The 18318-nt window shown below is 42.7% G+C and overlaps 1 protein-coding gene across 1 annotated transcript in view; it reads right to left on the bottom strand.

Moving 5' to 3' along the window:
- CPS1 (carbamoyl-phosphate synthase 1) overlaps nt 1-18318 on the bottom strand; it is a gene marked incomplete at its 5' end in the record, with an annotated part of 61823 nt that overhangs the window by 24773 nt on the left and 18732 nt on the right. The window contains 4 exons of the mRNA XM_010176748.1: nt 5189-5370; nt 8860-8923; nt 10626-10691; nt 12524-12665. Coding sequence (XP_010175050.1) covers nt 5189-5370; nt 8860-8923; nt 10626-10691; nt 12524-12665 — 454 coding nt within the window. The remainder of the gene's footprint in view (nt 1-5188; nt 5371-8859; nt 8924-10625; nt 10692-12523; nt 12666-18318) is intronic.

Genomic DNA, 18318 nt, shown 5'->3' with positions numbered 1-18318 from the left:
AGAGATCTTCAGTGTTCACATGCCTTTTCACATCAAGCCAAGATTTTAACTTCTGCTTGAACCACAGACTGTTACCTTGTTTTCACATCATATTTAGGTGCTTCTGCTTTCCCAGTGAGCATAAGCACTGAGCTGACACGCATGAGCCTCACACCCCACAAGGGAACGCAAAACTGCACTCGGTGGGGTCAGGTCTCCCTCCTGTGTTTTTTTTTTTTGTACTGGTTTGATTTTTTTGTTTGGAGTTTTATTTTTTGTTTGTTTGGGGTTTTGTTTTGGTTTGGTTTTGGGCTGTTGTTATTTACTAAGCAAACATCCTTTCCTAGCCCCAGATACCAAAGCAAAGCAGAGTCTACAGCCCGTGGTGGTGAATTACTCTGGATACACTTTAGCCCTTTATTTTCATTCATCCTCATTACTCCTGACTAGCTCCTCATTTCTGGTAGCACATTTGATAGTAACAAGTATTTCAGCCAAACTGTCATATATGCTCATTTCTACGCAGGTTATTTGCAAGTGCTTCCACTCCAGAAGCAGATGATGCAGGACAGGAGGCACAGCATCCTCCAGCCACACCGGCACATTTCATGTTCGTCACTGGGCGACCACAACATTTTAAGTGAGGAAATAATAAATGGCAAATAACAAGAGACAGGTGAGCTCATTTGAAAACACACATCCTTCTTCAGGTGCAAATATGGGCATTTTTTTTAACATAGAACCCCTAATGCTTTAAAGTACAGTCTAGTCTGGTGTGAAAATTTTCAATAGTAAAAAAAGGCCGTAGAGTACCTGTACCAATTATGAGGATATGAATTACGTTTAGATGGTGTAATAATTGAGGGTAATTAAATAATGGGCACTCTACTTCCAAATTAAAAGCTGGTGAAACTTTGCCCAAAGGAGAATCAGGCCCACAGTACAGCTGTAGCAAAGGACTCTTTTGAACCAAGTGTGTTTTACATAGTTTTACCCACCTCTAACATATAAGAAACATAAATCAAGTGATCCATGGTTTGGCTCTATCTTTTAGAGTATCAATGTTCTTTTAATTAAAATGTGTGTTTTTCCTGAAGAAGGTTAGCCCCACTGGCCTTCCTGGAAGAGGAACAACTTAATGAGGGATTTAAAGGGATTTAGAGTGGCAGATCTGTAAGCTGAGAGCAGATGGACTAGAAGTGACAAAGAAAAAACAGATGATAAATGCCAGTACATACCCTACTCAACTTTTATGTGGTTAATTTCCTACCATAACAAAAAGCCACTAAAAATGTCTGGCATTTAGGCAGCACTTATTATCCCAACGTCTACAAGATCGTTATTTGCTGCTAATATACAGTGCTGGAGATAATTTTTTTTCCTTTTCACCATGCAGTCATTTATGGGATGACAGGCTGCTGCTGGCCAACAGCAACTATCTGAAAGAGCTTAGGACAGGGAGTGAAAAATGCCTCATTAGTGGAGGGTGGAATGAGGACAGAGACTGTTTTGCTCTCACATGAGGTTATCTCATGACATCAGAGCTTACCATGTCCAACTCATAAGAAAAATGTGTTTCTAACTGCTTCCAGACCCATGCACAACACAGAACATATGTCTAGCCCCTGGACCCCTTATCGTCCCACACGGACAAGAACCAGACAGTGAATAAAGCAAACCTCTTCCTGCAGAAGAACAGAATGGTTCCTGTTTGATAACAAGTCCACCTAGCTTTGCTACCATATTTGAAATGTGAATGTCCTGGCTAACAGCTGCTCTTCAGCTGCCGCTTATTTCTTCCTTTAAAACAATTCCAGTCACTGAGCCTCTAAAATCTAAATACTACCTACATCAAAGTTGAGATGGTGTTAAGGACTCCAGCCCTAAGGAGACAGAAGAGATGGCTTATTCAATCAGATAGCAAAGAATCATATACTAATTTTTACTCAAAAAGAACCATAAATTGAGACCCAGCCACTGCTTACTTCTTCCTTTAAAATTCTGCCATTATTTCCCAAAGCATGTTCTTGCCCAAAGAGCAGCCCACTGCCCTGCAGGGAACAGGACTGTTCCAGTGAGAAATGTGGGCAGACAGAAATGGAATCCATTGCATAACCCTTTGTCATCAGCTGTATTTTAATTATAAAGAAAATGAATAACATCCTTGCCATTAGGTATCTTTAAAATATATGCTATACATAATCTAGTGAAAGAAGCCTGGAGAGAATTATTTTTCCCTTTATAACAAAAATCATTCTTTTTATTACTACCTTGCTTTTATGTCATTAGTAATAGAGTTGGGTTTTCTTTCTCCCTGAGTTTGAAAACAAGTTAGACCATTAAATCTGTACCTAAGAGCCTCCTTTAGTTTTATGAATTGTTTCAGAATGATCCTAGAAACTGAAAAGGAATCAGAAGAGGCCCTCAAGCAGATAGATATTAAAATAAAAAGGGAACATCTTCTCTGGAAACAAAAAGCCAATAAATCCGAGGGAAGGATTATTTTTTTTTTTTTAAATTATTGTCCTCATACACTATCACCTAACGTTGCACATTCACAGTAAATTAAACTTCCCTCCAAAGCACAGCTCTGTTGTGCAGAGCTCAGTCTCTGGTGAGTCAGAGCAGCTGTCAATGTCAACTGGGAAGGGAGGGAAAAAAGAGAAAGAAAGAGAAGGGACAATTGAGTATGTCCCTGGGATAGGACCATGCAAAGCTGTGAGCAGCTCTTGGTAGGCAGGTTTCAGCCCCCTCAGTCTCGTGGTAACCTCACTCCTCAATCTAGCCTAATTTGTCTAATCAGAAAAACGGAACAGTCAGTGCACCTATTTATTTAAGCTTAATAGTTGCCCAAGGCTTGCTGCTAATCCTAACATCATTTAGGGAACTGATGTGTCACCTCTACTGAGGGCAAAGAGTTGTGTGCATTGTTTGCTGATGGTTTTACCTACCGTTTTCCAATGATCCATGACTTCTCAGACTATTTGCCACTGTTCATTGTCCACTGGAATACTAGAGGAGGCTAATAAGCAGGAGAGCTTAAAAGATCAGTACTACTCATGCTTTGTATATGAAGCTGGGAGAGATGGCTAGCTGTGGGATTGGTGAGGGATCTCAGAATCAGAATCTAAACTTTTAACTTGATCATATAGCAAATAACATATTTTAGACTATACTCTGCTAGAGGTCTGGAGTCTGTCCCCAGGTCTGCCTGTGTCCTTTCACATGACTCTCTGCAGTTTCCCTACTCCTTGAAGAGTCAGTTTCCCTACTTGCAAATTAGGCATAATGATCTCATTCCCTGTTGTCACTATGTAAGAAAAAGTGTTCTGAAACAGCTAATTTATTATTAATCTTGAGATTCATTAGATAGCATAACCCTAACTTTGGATGTTGAGGCTCAGACCTTGATGGCTTTAACACCTCCAGAGCAAACACTGTTTCCATCCCCAAGTCAGACTACCCTAATCCTCGGTAAACTCCCAGCATCTCCTCCCCCTTTTTATTCCCACCACTTCAGCTCATGCTGCCTCCTCCCTGCTCTCTCTCCTCTAACAATCACCGTTTGGTTTACTTCACAAGCAGGGCAGGCTAAAAACATGCCCAGAAGCATGAGTACAGTCCAGCTGATTAGCATGGCTGGCTGAGCCAGGGAAATTGCCAAGAGCATTTTTCCCCTTCAGCTCTGTGTACCACAGGATGCTGCTATTAGACCTTGAGATCTGCAACGCCTCCCATCAAACGCTCCAAGCCCTGCTGTGACAAGCAGGATAATGCAAGTTTCAATATGATTGCATTATTCTTTTCACATCTTTTTCTTACCCAACTTGCTAATTACTAACACTACATGTTTAAATGAGTAGTTGTTCCCTCATCACCTATCTCTAGCTTCTATTTGATCCTGCAGTAATTAGATGCTGTGTTTCATCAGTGTTATTTGTCTGACAAACTGTCACACCAGTTTCCTCTACGCCCCAAGTTCAGAAGTTCAGTTTTGCTTAAGAAAACAAGAGTTCAATGCTTATAGAGCTGAGCCTCATGGATAATCCTAAAGCATTCAAAAGTCAGCCTTTAAGATGCCAGAGAGCCACCAGAGTCTTTTGGCCTGTCTTAAATCTATGCTTTCCAGTAACAGCTTCTGATTTTATGAAAATTTAAAGAAGTAAAACAACACGTACAAATAGGGAAGTATAAACGTGCAATCTAAAAATGGTCCTAGACAGTATTTTGCAAATGGTTTAACAACAGAACCTAGAGACTAGGACTTGGGTTCTGATGTGCTTTTGCTTGGTTCCAAATTTGGGAATGATCAAAACATAGCCAAATTATAAAACCATTTTAGAAACTTGCATCTGTTTACAAAGGAGATGAGTTCAAATCGTCATATACTGGGGAAAAGTGCCAAGTTTAACATGAAGTGGGTTCTGCAAAGTGGCTTCAGCAAGTTACGTGGCCAACTAGCACTGAATTTCAAGGGAGATGAAATTGCTGTAAGCACCTTTGAAAGCCTCAGCCACAAATCCAAGATGAGCATGTTACCAGTTAGAAACCAACATTTTCCATACTGGTACCAATTGTTTACATTACACAGCTTCCCATTATGAAATCTGCCTGGGACTCTTCCCCATCTCTTAGTATCAGTGCTTCTGAACACTTGAAAACTCCAGGCAGACAAGTGCAATGTCTGCATCAGGAACTGGAACATATTTTGGTTTGATGGCAACTCCAATGCCCCTTCCTGACCTGCCTGCTGGACCACATCCACCACACTGCCACCGTATTGCAAGGCCAAGACTGCACATTCTTGAGCACATGTTAGTGTTATGCACATAACTTGTTCTACTGCTTCAGGGGGAGTACTTGTGCTTAAAGTCAAGGATATGCTTAAGTGCTGAAGCTCAGCACTGCAAGGGCAGAACAATTTGTGCGACAAATGACTGTGCAGCAAATTAAATCTGCTTGTAAATATTGCACAATATGGCATCTTGCAAAATAATTTAATATTTATTTGGCATTCATTATTGAGCAGTCTGCTAGGAACATCAATGATGTGTAAAATGCAACATCAGGATCCAAACCAAACAGCTTTTGCTAGCAAGCTCTCCCCCCTCGCCCCCAGCTGCTGCTCTGCCAAAGCAACCTAGTGACATGAATTTTGAAAAGTTTGGTTTGCTTCATGGCTTTTTATTGTGCTTCTGCTTTTCTTTACCTCATATTGGTAGATGTCCAGGATCCTTTCCAATGACAGCTCCTCAAAGTACAGTCTGTCACACTCATCAAAATCTGTGCTCACTGTCTCCGGGTTGCAATTCACTACAACGGTCTTGTTGCCAAGCTGACGCAGTGTGCGGATGCTCGAAACAGCACACCAGTCAAACTCCACGCTGCTGCCTGCCAGGAGACAGAAAAGTGGGCAAGGAAAGGAAAGATGCAGAGAAGAAAACACAAACAGGTATTCTCAGCATTCAAGTTTAAAAAATAAAAATAAAAAAATCCCAGCATTGCCTCCTGTCAGTTCAGAGCAAGAAATCTAATTGTCCTCCTATGGAAACTAACCACCCACAGACATGAGCCTCCAAGCAAAACAGGAAAGTTGGCTCAGCAGCTCAGGAGTGACAGGCCTCTCTAATATGTCTGTCATCCTGCGCTCATCAACACTCAGGTCTCCTCTTGCTGCCCATCCAGCTACTACTGGCTCCCAATGTGCTTTGAGATAAACTTAAGAGGCAGAAGCTCACAGATGACCAAAATGAGTGCCCATTATAATAAGACAGCGCTGTTGACTCCAGGAAACATAAAGCATTTGTACAGATGTGGTACTAAACTAAAACTAAACTAAACTAAACTAAAAGACTGAAGTGGTTTTTTACCTTCCAGAAGAGCAGAGTATTGCTAACCTAATAACAGAAAAATTACAACTCAGTGGGTTTGACCTTTCTGTGCTCTGACTCTAGATAAGGCAAATTGGTGGAACAACACTTCTAGAGCCACTCTGTGATCCTTTTATCTTGGTTTAAGGGCCACACTGACTATGGCAACACTGTGGGGCAAGCATGTCCTACTGTCCTGAACCCTGAGTAAGCACTGCAGCCAGCTCTAGAGTAAAGAGGCACAGAGAGAGTCACCTGGTGCTCGGGTGAGGAGGACCAGGACATCGTGCTTGGTCTTGGGTAAGCTGCAGGACTTGGGAGTTGGGCAACACTGCAGACAACGCTGGAGCCCAGACTTGTGCTAACAGCTACTGTCCCATAAATTTCTACACTCAAACATCCAAGAGGAGTACCATAAACACAGAATGATGCATACTAAAAAACACATTTAAAGGGTTATGCTTACAGTCTACAAGAAAACCTCGGCCTCATCATGATGTGTTCACAGTCATTACATGATTGTTAGCCACTGACATCATTCTTTTTATACATAATTGTGTGATGAGATACATTGGAGTTCAGGCTGTGCTTAATTGCTGCCTCCATCACCTAGTCACAAACAGATGGCTGTCACAGGTCACTCACTGACAGGCACACCATTTATGTCCCTACTTCTGTCAAAGAGGAACCACAAAACGTGCCTAAGCCTCAGCTAAAACCTCACAGAAAAGAAAGGGAAACTGAATCTGAAACAGGATGTTTCCCAAAAGGGTCACCAGGTGCTCTTTCACTTATTCTATCCCACTTTCATTATTCAGGCATTCTTATACACATAAGAACCTCAACTCTGGGACACAATGGTCATCTGGAGTCCCCATCTCACTGCTTTAGATACCAACTTGGAAAACAGCTGAACACTTGTAAGTGACATCCAGCCACATCCAGTAATGGTCACGTCCAAACAGTGGGAAAAGGGAAGACAGCACATAATTAGTAATATTACTAATGACTGTTGTAACATAACCAGACACTGCTCCTCAGAAGATAATTACTACATCAACACAGGCATGTTTTTGAACTCACTTTCAGGTTTCAATCATGTTAAATATACGTGCAGACTTTAAAACTTACAGAGCACCCTGCTGTTCCACGCACTTGACGGAATAGCTTATTTATACTGATTTCAGGGCTGACTTTCCCACAAACAATTCCCCTCCCAGGAGAGGGGATACTCTCCTGGCAGCAAGCAAAAAGCAAGCATTGCCTTGAATATCTGAGCAATACCCCCACGGGGGCACAGGTCACACACTACAGCTCAGGCTCTCAGTGAGCCAGAGGCCTTTATATGTGCATGAAAGGTGCGGCAAAGCTTCTCTGAAGCTCCAGAGAGTGCAACTGTACCGATTCACATCATATTTCTATTTGGCATATTAGTTAATAAGACTAAGAAAACAACAAAAAAAGACACTTCCCTTTGAGTAATTTTATTTTTAAATACAGAACATAGCATGACTTTTGAAAATACCTTATACTTCCCCAAGTAATTTTAATTCTTTGCAAAACTGTCAACATATTCAAGACTTTCCTGTAACATATTACAAAGTATTTTCAAATAAAATTCAGAAGGTTGTTTTTCTGAAGCTCAGTTTTCATAAAGGAAACAAGAAACTTGGTTAAAAACAAATAGTAAGGTCACACGCTCATGTTTAACTTCCATCCAAATAATTTTGCCCTTTCTGACCTTCCTGTTTTGTGAATGTAAATCCACAGGGAACACTACATTGATCCCACTGAATTATGATCGCAATTCTGAAAGCACAGAGGAAAGCACACTGTTTACTTGCCTTCAAAGGATAACAAAAAATTAAAAAAAAAAACAACTTGGTTATTGCACCTAGAAAAAAAAAAAAATGCTTTTAGAGGTGCAAGTAATGGTTTCCTTTAGCAGCCTTTATTTAGTTGCAGCCCCTCCCAAAGATTGTCTTGATGTAATCAAAGCTAGAGAACAGGTAAGACCAAGATCAGACCTGTATGCTAATCTAAGCAATTAGGAGTTTTAGGTGAACAGTGCAAAACATATTCACATACATGCGATCAAATTATGAAACAACACCGCCATCCTGTTTAGGTTCATTTTTTGTAATTATGCTACACTGTATGCTGACTGGCAGAAGTGTTCACAAAAAGTAAGCGTAATCATGGAGTGTTCCTCCTGATTTCACTCATCTCAACATTCAAACTGGAAACTGAGTTTAAAAAGACACATCCTGCAAACAGCAACAGGAGTGTAGCACGCGACCTGTCCACCCAAGCAAAACAAATGGATGCAGTTTTAAATTTCAGCTTTCAAAACCCATCACCACTACTTGTGAGTTGTAGAGCAAAAATATTTCTGAATAACAAGCAGGTTTTTTCTTGTCAATAATTGCAAGTTATTTGGAAGGATCCATAAAAATAAAAATTGAAAGTCACCATATACAGAATGCAGCAGTCTGTCTACCCAGTACTCATAGCCATGAGGAAACTTATGCTGCATAATCATCTGAGTGGGCTGACAAAACAGCATACAGAGAATTGTTTATACAAAAGCAGCTGAAGATATCAAAATATTTTCATAGTCACCTATGCTTACAGTAGTTAAATGCAAAGTATATAACAACATAGTCATGAGCTGGCAGTAAACAGATAGGTGTGGAAGCAACAAACTTCTACACAAGGTATCAGGTTCTCAAGACCTTAACGTGTGCAAAAGGTAAGATTAAAAAAATTCCCTAAAACTTTGTGGAAATCACAACAGTGAAAAGTAATAAACTTCTGTTTTTTTCCAGGGCATGAAATGAAGTCTCCAAGCAAGTGTAAAAGGCAAACCTTGTGTTAGGAATTGATGTCCTGTGCACTGTGCTCTGGAGGGTTTTGTCACCATATGAGAAGAGGAACAAATGAACCACAAGAATATCCAAAGAAGGCTCGAGGGTGTAAGGAGAACAGAAGAGCTGTAAGAAAGATTTACCTATGTGATACGGTCCACAGCCCAACACCATCACTCCACAGTCATCAAATTTTACATCGTGTTCCTGAGAAGGGAGGGAGAAAAGTCATTAGGATCTGTACCCCAAAGCACCAAACTCCATGCTTTTCAGAATAAATGGTTTCTGGTGCTCAGCCCATATCCAACAGTCTGATCCTTCAGGGCTCAAGTCTGATCCTGTCTACTGTAGTGTAAATCAAGTGCAAGTCTACTGGAACTAGTGGTGCTGCACCCAAACCAAAGGAGACACAGCACCTCTGATTTGGCTATTCAAGTAGCCTAAGGAGCTGTTAAATTTCACATAAAAATGAATGCTAGGATGAGATGAGGGAAACATGAGTTCTGTATTCCCAGCACCTGACCTGTGCACACATGTATTGGGTTTGCATGGCAAGGTTTGGTAGTGGGAGCACTAAGGAGTGGCTTCTGTAAGAAGCTGTTAGAAGCTTCTGCTATGTCTGACAGAGTCAATGCCAACCAGATTCCAAGGCGGAGCTGCTGCTGGCCAAGGCCGAGCCCATCAGCCACGGTGGTAGTGCCTCTGTGGTAACAGATTTAAGAAGGAACAGGGACCTGTGCAATTGCAGACAGAGAGAAGTGAGAATACGTGAGAGAAAACTCTGCAGACACCAATGTTAGAGAACAAGGAGGGGGAGGAGGTGCTCCAAGCACCAGAGCAGATTCCCCTGCAGCCTGTGGTGAAGACCATGGTGAGCAGGCTGTCCCCCTGCAGCCCATTGAGCTCCATGGTGGGCTCCTGCAGCCTGTGGAGGACCTCATACCAGAGCAGGTAGGTGCACAAAGGAGGCTCGTGTGACCCCATGGGAAGGCTGTGCTGGAGCAGGCTCCTGGCAGGACCTGTGGTCCCATGGAGAGAGAAGCCCAGGCTGGAGCAGGTTTGCTGGCAGGACCTGTGACCCTGCAGGGGCCCCGCGCTGGAACTGAGCCATCCGTTCCTGAAGGACTGTATCCTATGGAAGGGACACACACTGGAACAGTTCATGGAACTGCAGCCCGTGGGAAGGACCCCACTGGAGAAGTTGATGGAGGACTGTCTCCAGTGGGAGGGACCCCACACTGAAGCAGGGGAAGAGTGTGAGGAGTCCTCCCCCTGAGGAGGAAGGAGCAGCAGAAACAACGTGTGATAAACTGAGAGAAACCCCCATTCCCTGTCCCCCTGTACCATTGTCAGGGAGGAGGTAAAGAAAAGCAGAAGTAAAGTTAAGCCTGGGAAGAAGGGAGGGGTGAGGGGGAGGTGTTTTAAGATTTAGTTTTATTTTCTCATTAGTCTACTCTCATTTTATTGGTAATAAATTAAACTAATCTCCGCAAGTTGAGTCTGTTTTACCCGAGACAGTAATTGGTGAGTGATCTCTCCCTATCCTTATCTCAACCCACAAGCCTTTTATTGCATATTTTCTCCCCTGTCCAGTTGAGGAGGGGAGTGATAGAGCAGCTTTGGTGGGCACTTGGCATCTGGCCAGGGCCAACCCACGACAACTGAGGATGCAAGTACAGGTGATCTAGGACAAGATCATAACAACACAGGGCCATTAACATTAAATGTACTGGATCAATATTAAAGCAAGAGAAAGTCACAGGCCTGCTGTAAGGGGATTATAGGTAACACCATCCAAAATAATTGCTGCAGAGACTGAGACATTTACAAGATCTCCAGAAATAAATCAGCACAAAGGTAAGAGATCAAACTAGACAGCAATGAGACCGTTGTTTCCAAATGTGCCTACCTGCCCGTTGTATGTGATGTAGAGGTAATTAGTTACCGCTGGGTATTCTGCTGCCAGAGTGTCGATCTGTATGGAGAAGAAGAGGAGGGATTGTGACTTGTCCAGTGCAAGATCTTTCTTACATGCAAGTGTTTTGGGTTTTTCTTTTCTCTCTTTCCTTTCCTACTCCTATTTCTGTCCTATCATTTTCCCATCGTGTCTTTCCTCAAAAGGAGGTAATCTGAACTGTTGTATGCTGGCAGCGCAACATACGCCTGGCCTTCCCCCCAGAACTCGCAGTTCAGTCAACAGGAAGGTCTACCACCTCTTTCTAAGCTGAAGTTTCAGCTCCTTACCTCTTTGGTAAAACACCTTCACAGCCTAGGAACTTTCCCTGAGGCCTTCATTCTCTAGCTAGTTTGGCAGCATTAACCACACAGATCTCCATTCCTCCAAGTCTTCTGTCCTCTTTAGCTGCATCACCTGGGATCTTCACACTATACTCTTGACCCCATCTTACTCCCACACTGAATATAAACATGCACACAATACCACTTTGAGATGATGCTGAGTAGCAGCCAGCAGTGCAAGTACTATGTATTTATGTTACAGTGTAAACTCATGCTTTGAAAATTAAATGGTACACAAAGCAAGAGTGATTTTTAACCACCCTTTATATGTAATTTTCAACAATTTCTTATGTGATTAGTCACCAGAGAGCCCAGAAGAATAATTCTCCTAATAGGCTCTTCACAAACTATTTGCCTCAACTTCTTATTGCACGTTATACATGGTAACTAGTCCATCTAGGTCACGAGCAATTGCTTAAGTTCCCTGAATGAACAGCTGAAACATTTCTACACAGAATACTGAACAGGGAACAATATTAAAGCAGTCCTGACATGAATTTTTACATGCTATAACATTTAAAAATCTGTCCAATCTTCAAGTATTTTCAGGAATCCCCACTGGCTGTCCAAATCCTTGTGAATAATGAAGAATGTGACCTTATGTCATTAGCACTGTGTAAGTGTCTGCTGCTCATTACTGTTGCTAATATTGCAACTTGTACTTCATGGCTCAAGAAGAAACATATGCTTTGAAGCCAAAAATGGAGGCATAAGTTGAACGACCTTATTAAGGGTACCTTGGCACAGAAATCAATCCAGCACTGCAGTGCCATATGCAGCTGAAAGAACACAGTGCAAGACCAGGCATGTTTCTGTGGGCCAGATGAGGACACAGAAGGAAAACAGCAGCTGGGGAACAGAGGAGATGTGGCACCTGGAATTGGGCCTGAGGATACAGATGGGCTCTTTCAGAAATGTTCAGGATTTGGGGTTGAGTTTTTTTTTTCCCCTTTAAGGACAAAAAATCCCAGCTGGTGGCAGTTTAATACCAACATACCTTAAATGCAGCTGCAGAACACCTAGCAAAGTACTGTGACACTGCCATGAATACTAGATGAGCTCATTACGATCATGCTATCACAATGAATAGCAAATGAACCTATAACAATAGCACACTTCAAATAAAGTATTACCCTGTAAAAAGTTACTACCAATAAAAAAAGACATATTACACTTTTCATGGTCACATCATTGCAGGCCAGCATTCTCAGCCTTTTCCTGAAGCCAGAAAGCTTGTGTTTCTCCCTCAGCCACACAGAATATGAACAAGAATATTCTGAGTCTCTCTTTGGGGATGTTCATGTCATTAGATTGATGCCTGCAGTGCAGAAGTAACAGCTACGTGGGTGAAATTTGTTCTCCTCTAACGTCAATGTCAAAACTCCCGTGGATGTTAACAGAGCCAGGGATTCCACTTTGTTTACCTCAGCTGTTTCTAAGGATATGGAGGTCTCCTGCTCCTTGCACTCTTGGAAGCCTCCACCACAAACAGTAATGTTTCTCACGTACCTGTTTCACCCAGGGCTCTATATTCTTCCTCAGCCTCAGCTGCCGGCACTGGACTTCAGTCAGCCCCAGGCATTTCCCAATCTGTTTGTCTGAGAACCCGATCTGTTTGGCTCTCCTCAGTGTCTCTTCTGGAATTGTTTCACTGGGATTAAATAAGAAAAACACCTCTGCATGAGGCTTTACAGGAATACTTAGAAGATATATGAGTGCTTGTGTTTTCCATACTGCATAGATTTGCTATAGGATCATTCACATAAAGGCAAGAAAAGGAAGAAGATCCAGCTAAGCTATGCAATCCTCATACATAACAGATCTTTTTTGCACTGGCTGTCCCCCATAAACACCTATAAGGTAAAGTCTACAGGCAGACTGCTGATGCTGGGAAGTGAAACACTTTCTTTCCTTGCATTTTTGAGACAGGAATGAGTGAGTTGTCATGTCCCAGGCAGCATTCTCTACCAGGCTAACACAAGGTCACCATATCCACAGCAACTGTATGGTCATTTACCATTACAGCCTCCACAGAGGACCTGCAGCGATTCCTTTCTTGGATTCAGCACCCCCACATCTCCATGCCCAAACTTTAACTCTTCTCTCCCTTACATTCCTCCTCCCAGTCTAAATTTTAAAACATAGGTCTCACCAGACTGGGCTGGATCAATAATTAGGTATGCACTTGTACCTCCCGCCTCTCATTGCAGCTGCCCACTCCACACAAAGGCATGAAACTCCTGAAGCTCTGGGATGAGCTGTTCAGAGGCATAACTCTCCCCAGCCCCGCTGAGCTGGGGGACAACTTGCCTCATAGCACTACAATTTGTCCCACACAAACCTTTCTTTCTGTTGTTGAAGATGCTCTGTCTACCTTCAGAAACAGCCAGACTTTTCACAAAGCATCTGAGTTCAGAGATACATAGTAGAAATGACCTTCATAGGTTCATGTGCAAAACAGGTTTTCCCTTCTGACAGTCTCAAGTATACTTTTTTCCCCCATATAATTTGTGCAGCTTCCTGCATTATGAAAATGGGGAGAGGGGGATAGACAGGGTAAAGCAGGGGCACCTTTTTAGGTCAAACATTGTCATGTTTGCAATCAGGGTCTCTCAATCCTTCCGAATACCCTTGTTCTCCTGATTTTGCTTTTCAGGAGTCCTAGTTTTTGCTGTTTATTTCAAATGCACTGGTTTCCCCAATCATCTCTGCAGCTCAACAGTTTCTTGCCCATTTTGCTTTTGATTTTTTCATCTGCTCCATTCCCCCTTTATTCCCTCTACTTTTTTCTCTCCCACAGTATCTTTGTTCCACTTTGTTTTGACTCCAGCTATAGCCCTTATAGTTTCTGCCTGTCTCTGTTTCTAAGCTACCTTTTCTAAGCTTAGCTTTTGCAAAAACATAAAAAAGTCTATGTATTTTTATCAGCACTTCTGCTTTTCATCTTCATTGCCAAGAGCATCCTTGCCTGCCCAATAAATCAATATTTTATGAGCAAGCAAGCTCTGAATCAGGAAAAGGGAAATGATTAACAAACAAGCAATTTTCCTAAATCAGAGCTTTTGAATTATGTCCTTTGCTTGATGGTATTTTTAAATAAATAGCATTATGTTATTTGAGTGGGAGGAGAGGAGTAAGGCCACTTTATTGGAATGTGTCAGGAAGTTGAAGCATGAAAGAAAGTGGATTTTCCACTCTGGCTTAGGCACAGAGCAGCTCCGCTGCCCTTGGTGAAGCCAGGCTAGCGTAAAACAGGTCAGAGACACAGAAGTGTCAAATCAGCTGTTCTGAGAGCACAACTGGGGACCAGAAATTTTTGGGTTCAGGTCCTTGGGCAGATGGGTTCATCGCTATGAATTCCCCAATGCCACCTCTCCTTCTCCTGCAGTATGAGAACAGAGTGCTCCACCTGCCTACAACACCACAGCAGACAGCTAGTGAGGATTTGCAGAGAGGAAAGGCTCACGGTAACTGCTGTCCTCTGCACCATGTCCCAGCCTGGTGATAACAACCAGCCTCTGCCCTCAGGGAACTCCAGGGAGTAGTACCACCCACACCCTTCATCTTCCCCACAGCCTTCCACCACATCACCCTTCTTACTCCAGCAGATCCTGCTCTTTGCCAGTGTCAGAAGGAAACAGTCCTGCCTAATCCAGCAGGTTGGGCTTCCGAGGTTTTGGTTTTAATTCTGGGTGTAGAAAGACTTTCCAAAACAAGACCCACTTTGCAGCACCGCAGTAGGTTAAAGCCTGCGGTTTCCATGCACTGATGCCTCCACCACAAAACTCCTCTGCTTCTCCTCAGCCCTTTCTACTCTCTGATCTCAGCTCAGAGGCAGGACTTCTTGCATAAGCCATGAATGCTAGAGCTGAAGGCATGGATGGGTGTTCTACAGAAGGAAACACAGCAAGCAAAATCTGCCAGTCCTCTGGCAAAACAGATGCTAGGCATCACCAGCTATTAAAAAGAACTCAGCCACGTAAGATTTCTCTTCTAGATTCAGCATTCCCTAAGTACAAGTGGGCAGACCTGATGACCTCAATAAAATGAGACTGTTTCAGTGCAGTTTACTCCCTTGTTCTCCCTCCCTTCTGCCTCAGACACACACATAGCTGGCTGTCATTTGATTACTGACAGAGAAAGAAAATTGCCTTCATTTGCAGCTTGTTTCAATTTAGTTTTTTGTATCTCATTATAACAATATCATTCATCGTCATCCCCCTCAGCAGGGCAGGTAGAAGAGAGGCAGTGATTATTTGGTGACATGATTCATCTGCCTTGGGCTAGCAGCTCAAATTAGGTTAGGACACCTACTAATCCATGCAAAAAAAAAATAACCAGTTTTGTACCAGACAACCAATGTGCAAGAGAAAAGCTGAGTTCCTAAAGGGGAAATGAAACCATGCATTTTCCCTTCTGCTACTCCCAATGCATGATAAAGATAAGAGATGTAGCTTTCAAAGTGGCTAATAGAATGATGTGGTGGGAATCTCTATTCAAGCAGCACCTAGACAGGAAGGGTTTTCTCATTTCTCACTGCCATGAAGGCAGCTTAATACGGAGGAAACGCACCCAGCTCACCACAAGGCAAGGAAGGTTAGAACTGACAGCCCAGCCCTGGGGATGTAGCAGCTTTGCCATTTAATATTGTCACAGAAAACTGGCAAGAATCAAACACCCAGCAGTCCTGCTTTCCAAGCACTTGAAACCAGAATCTGCCAGGAGATGGAGAAATCTTCAAAAGCCTCTGAGGCAGCTCCCCAGGATTTGGAGGCAGAATCAGAAGAAGGGGAAAGGGAGAGCAAGCCAGCAGAACTGCTCCACCACGTTTGAAGGGAACTGGATCAGAGAGCTGCAAATCCTCAGCACTGGTGTGGAAATCAATCTGCCTCTCTGCACACACTGGACACACATCTTCATACCTGGATAATTTCGATTTACTAATAAGGGGAATTTTCAGCACTGATATCTCAACTGTCATGGAAATAATATAAAGAAACATGCAAACAGTATGGTAGGGTGATGCTTATCTTACAGATAGCAGAACTGAGACATGCAAAGGTTAAGGGATGATGATTTTTATGATCCAGCATTCCCACTGCCTTTGCTCAGACAGCCCTTTAGACTTGCTGGAGACATGTAAGTCAGCAAGAGTGGAATTAGGCTGATCTCTCTGAAAACTTGAGTGCAAATAACCCTTCCAAGAGCTCACCAGAAATCCAGCACTAAAAAGAGAAGAAAAGATTTCTCAATTCTAGCTATTCCCAAACACGTGACCCAGTCCTATATCACTGCCTCTCACTCTTCCCTGGGGCATCATTTACTTTTCAAACACAGAGCAAAAAGTCTTCCAAAGATCACACTCCCTCCCTGGTTTATAATAAATTCTGAAACAGGGGAAGGTTAGGTGGTCATGATTCCAGACTCCTATAACGCTACTTTTTCCTAACATTCACCTTTGCAAAATGACAGTCAGAAGTTTCAGAGCTACAAAAGCAGACGATTAGACTTTTGCACACTGCCATAATCATTTAGTGGCTGTTCACTTACTCAGAAAGCTGAAGTCCTCTGCACATTTTGCAGTTTATAAACAATACAAGCCTTTCCTGAACCTTGCTTGTGCCTCCGTTTCAGCTTCCAGTATTGATTTGTTGTTCCTTTTTGTTTAAAATTTCACCCTGTCATCTTTGGAACTCCATCCACTCATTTCTTCAATAATAAATGATAAAAGGAAATGGAATAAATTCCTCTTAATGAGGAAATTTTCACCTAGCACAGAGGACCTGGGGAAATCTATTAACTGACTGGAGAAACGCTAGCAGCATTGCAATTATCAGGACAGCCTGCTCGCTTCAGCACGGCCCTCTCTTCCACTTGGCTGGCTTTCATCTGATCCACCAGTTTAGGAGTAATGCTAAATAAACACGCCAGCAGAAAGCCCCAGCTTGGCATGGGAAGAAGCACTCTGCTTCTTGTCTCTCAAATCAGGCTCTGCTTCATTTTAGGGATGTTGTCAAGTTTATGCCCATCCACATATTACTTAGGTGCATGTTAATGGGTCTTGATCAAAAGGATCAGGAATATTTTGTGAACTGAGTGCCAAAGCCTGAGCTGGGAGCATTTGGGCCACAGCTATCGCATCAGTTAACGTCTGCCCTGTAAGCCCATGTCTCACCCCTGCAGATTACCTCTGCTTTGTCTCAGCAGCTACTCACGTGGCTTGGACACAAACACAGGAGCTGCAAAGATGAGCACATTTCGGCTTAGCCTGCCAGTCCTGAACTCAGCTTCTTCTAAAGGGTGGGAGGGGGATAAGCCCAGACTACAGTTTCACTATGGCAAGCAAAGTGGACCAAAAGCAAGAAGCACTGGAACCAAAATGCCTAATGTCCAGTCCTGAGAGAGCTCTTCCTTTCTCAGTAGTCAAAGACCTGAAGGGTTTCAAAAGCCTACTTGATTTCAGGCTGGATTATGTACAAAGACATATTCTTCCCTTTTTTTCCCCTCATTGTCCTGTTCTGCTTCAAGGTTCCTAGTGGCTTCCTTGATTGCTCCTGATGTTTTACAAGATTTTGAACATGCTACAATTAAAATAATGAGATTGGTGTATAAATTCTCTCCCTGCTTCTCTTCTCAGGGAGACAGATTGTTACCATTTTTCCCCTCCTGAGAAACTCATGAGATGACTGACAAAAAGCTGTCAAAGGAGCATTTAGGGAAGCAGGGGCTGTAAACCAAAAAATCTTGCTCACTGAACAACTATCACTCAGGCGCTCTTCATCTTTAACATTCAGGTCCCTGGGCTAATCAATCTCATTGTGGACATCTTAATTTAAGTAACATGAACCTCACACCATGCCTCAAGACCCAAATGACTCACAGCCAGGATTAAGTGGTGCACTGAAGCAGCAGCTCACACCAAAACACAGCCAAAAAATGGCTGCTCAACTGCAAAATGGGGGTTTATCATGCTCCTCTTTTCTCCCTTGAATTCTACTTTAAGCCTTTTATTAATATTGAAATGTTCCTCTTTGGGCACTACACTCACACTTCTGCCTGTTGCAAGATGGCCCAATTTTCCCTCAGGTTTTCTCCAGCAGTGAACTTGATCTCATGACCTCTTCTTTTTCCCCAACCCTGTGAGCTCCCAAGTAATGGCAAATACCATCAATTTCAGGTTCAATTGCTACAGAGATGGCTAAGTGACTTTTGAGCATAAATCCTACTGATTTTCAACAAGGTCTTTTTCCCCATGTCACTTGAGTGTAAGTGATGATTTCACCACAGCTGCTTACCTCTTTCCC

This window comes from Antrostomus carolinensis, unplaced genomic scaffold, assembly GCF_000700745.2.
Source record: "Antrostomus carolinensis isolate BGI_N321 unplaced genomic scaffold, ASM70074v2 scaffold5711, whole genome shotgun sequence".
NCBI lineage: Eukaryota > Metazoa > Chordata > Aves > Caprimulgiformes > Caprimulgidae > Antrostomus > Antrostomus carolinensis.
Note: the sequence above shows the minus strand (reverse complement) of the source record. Positions and strands in the feature narration are given on the sequence as shown.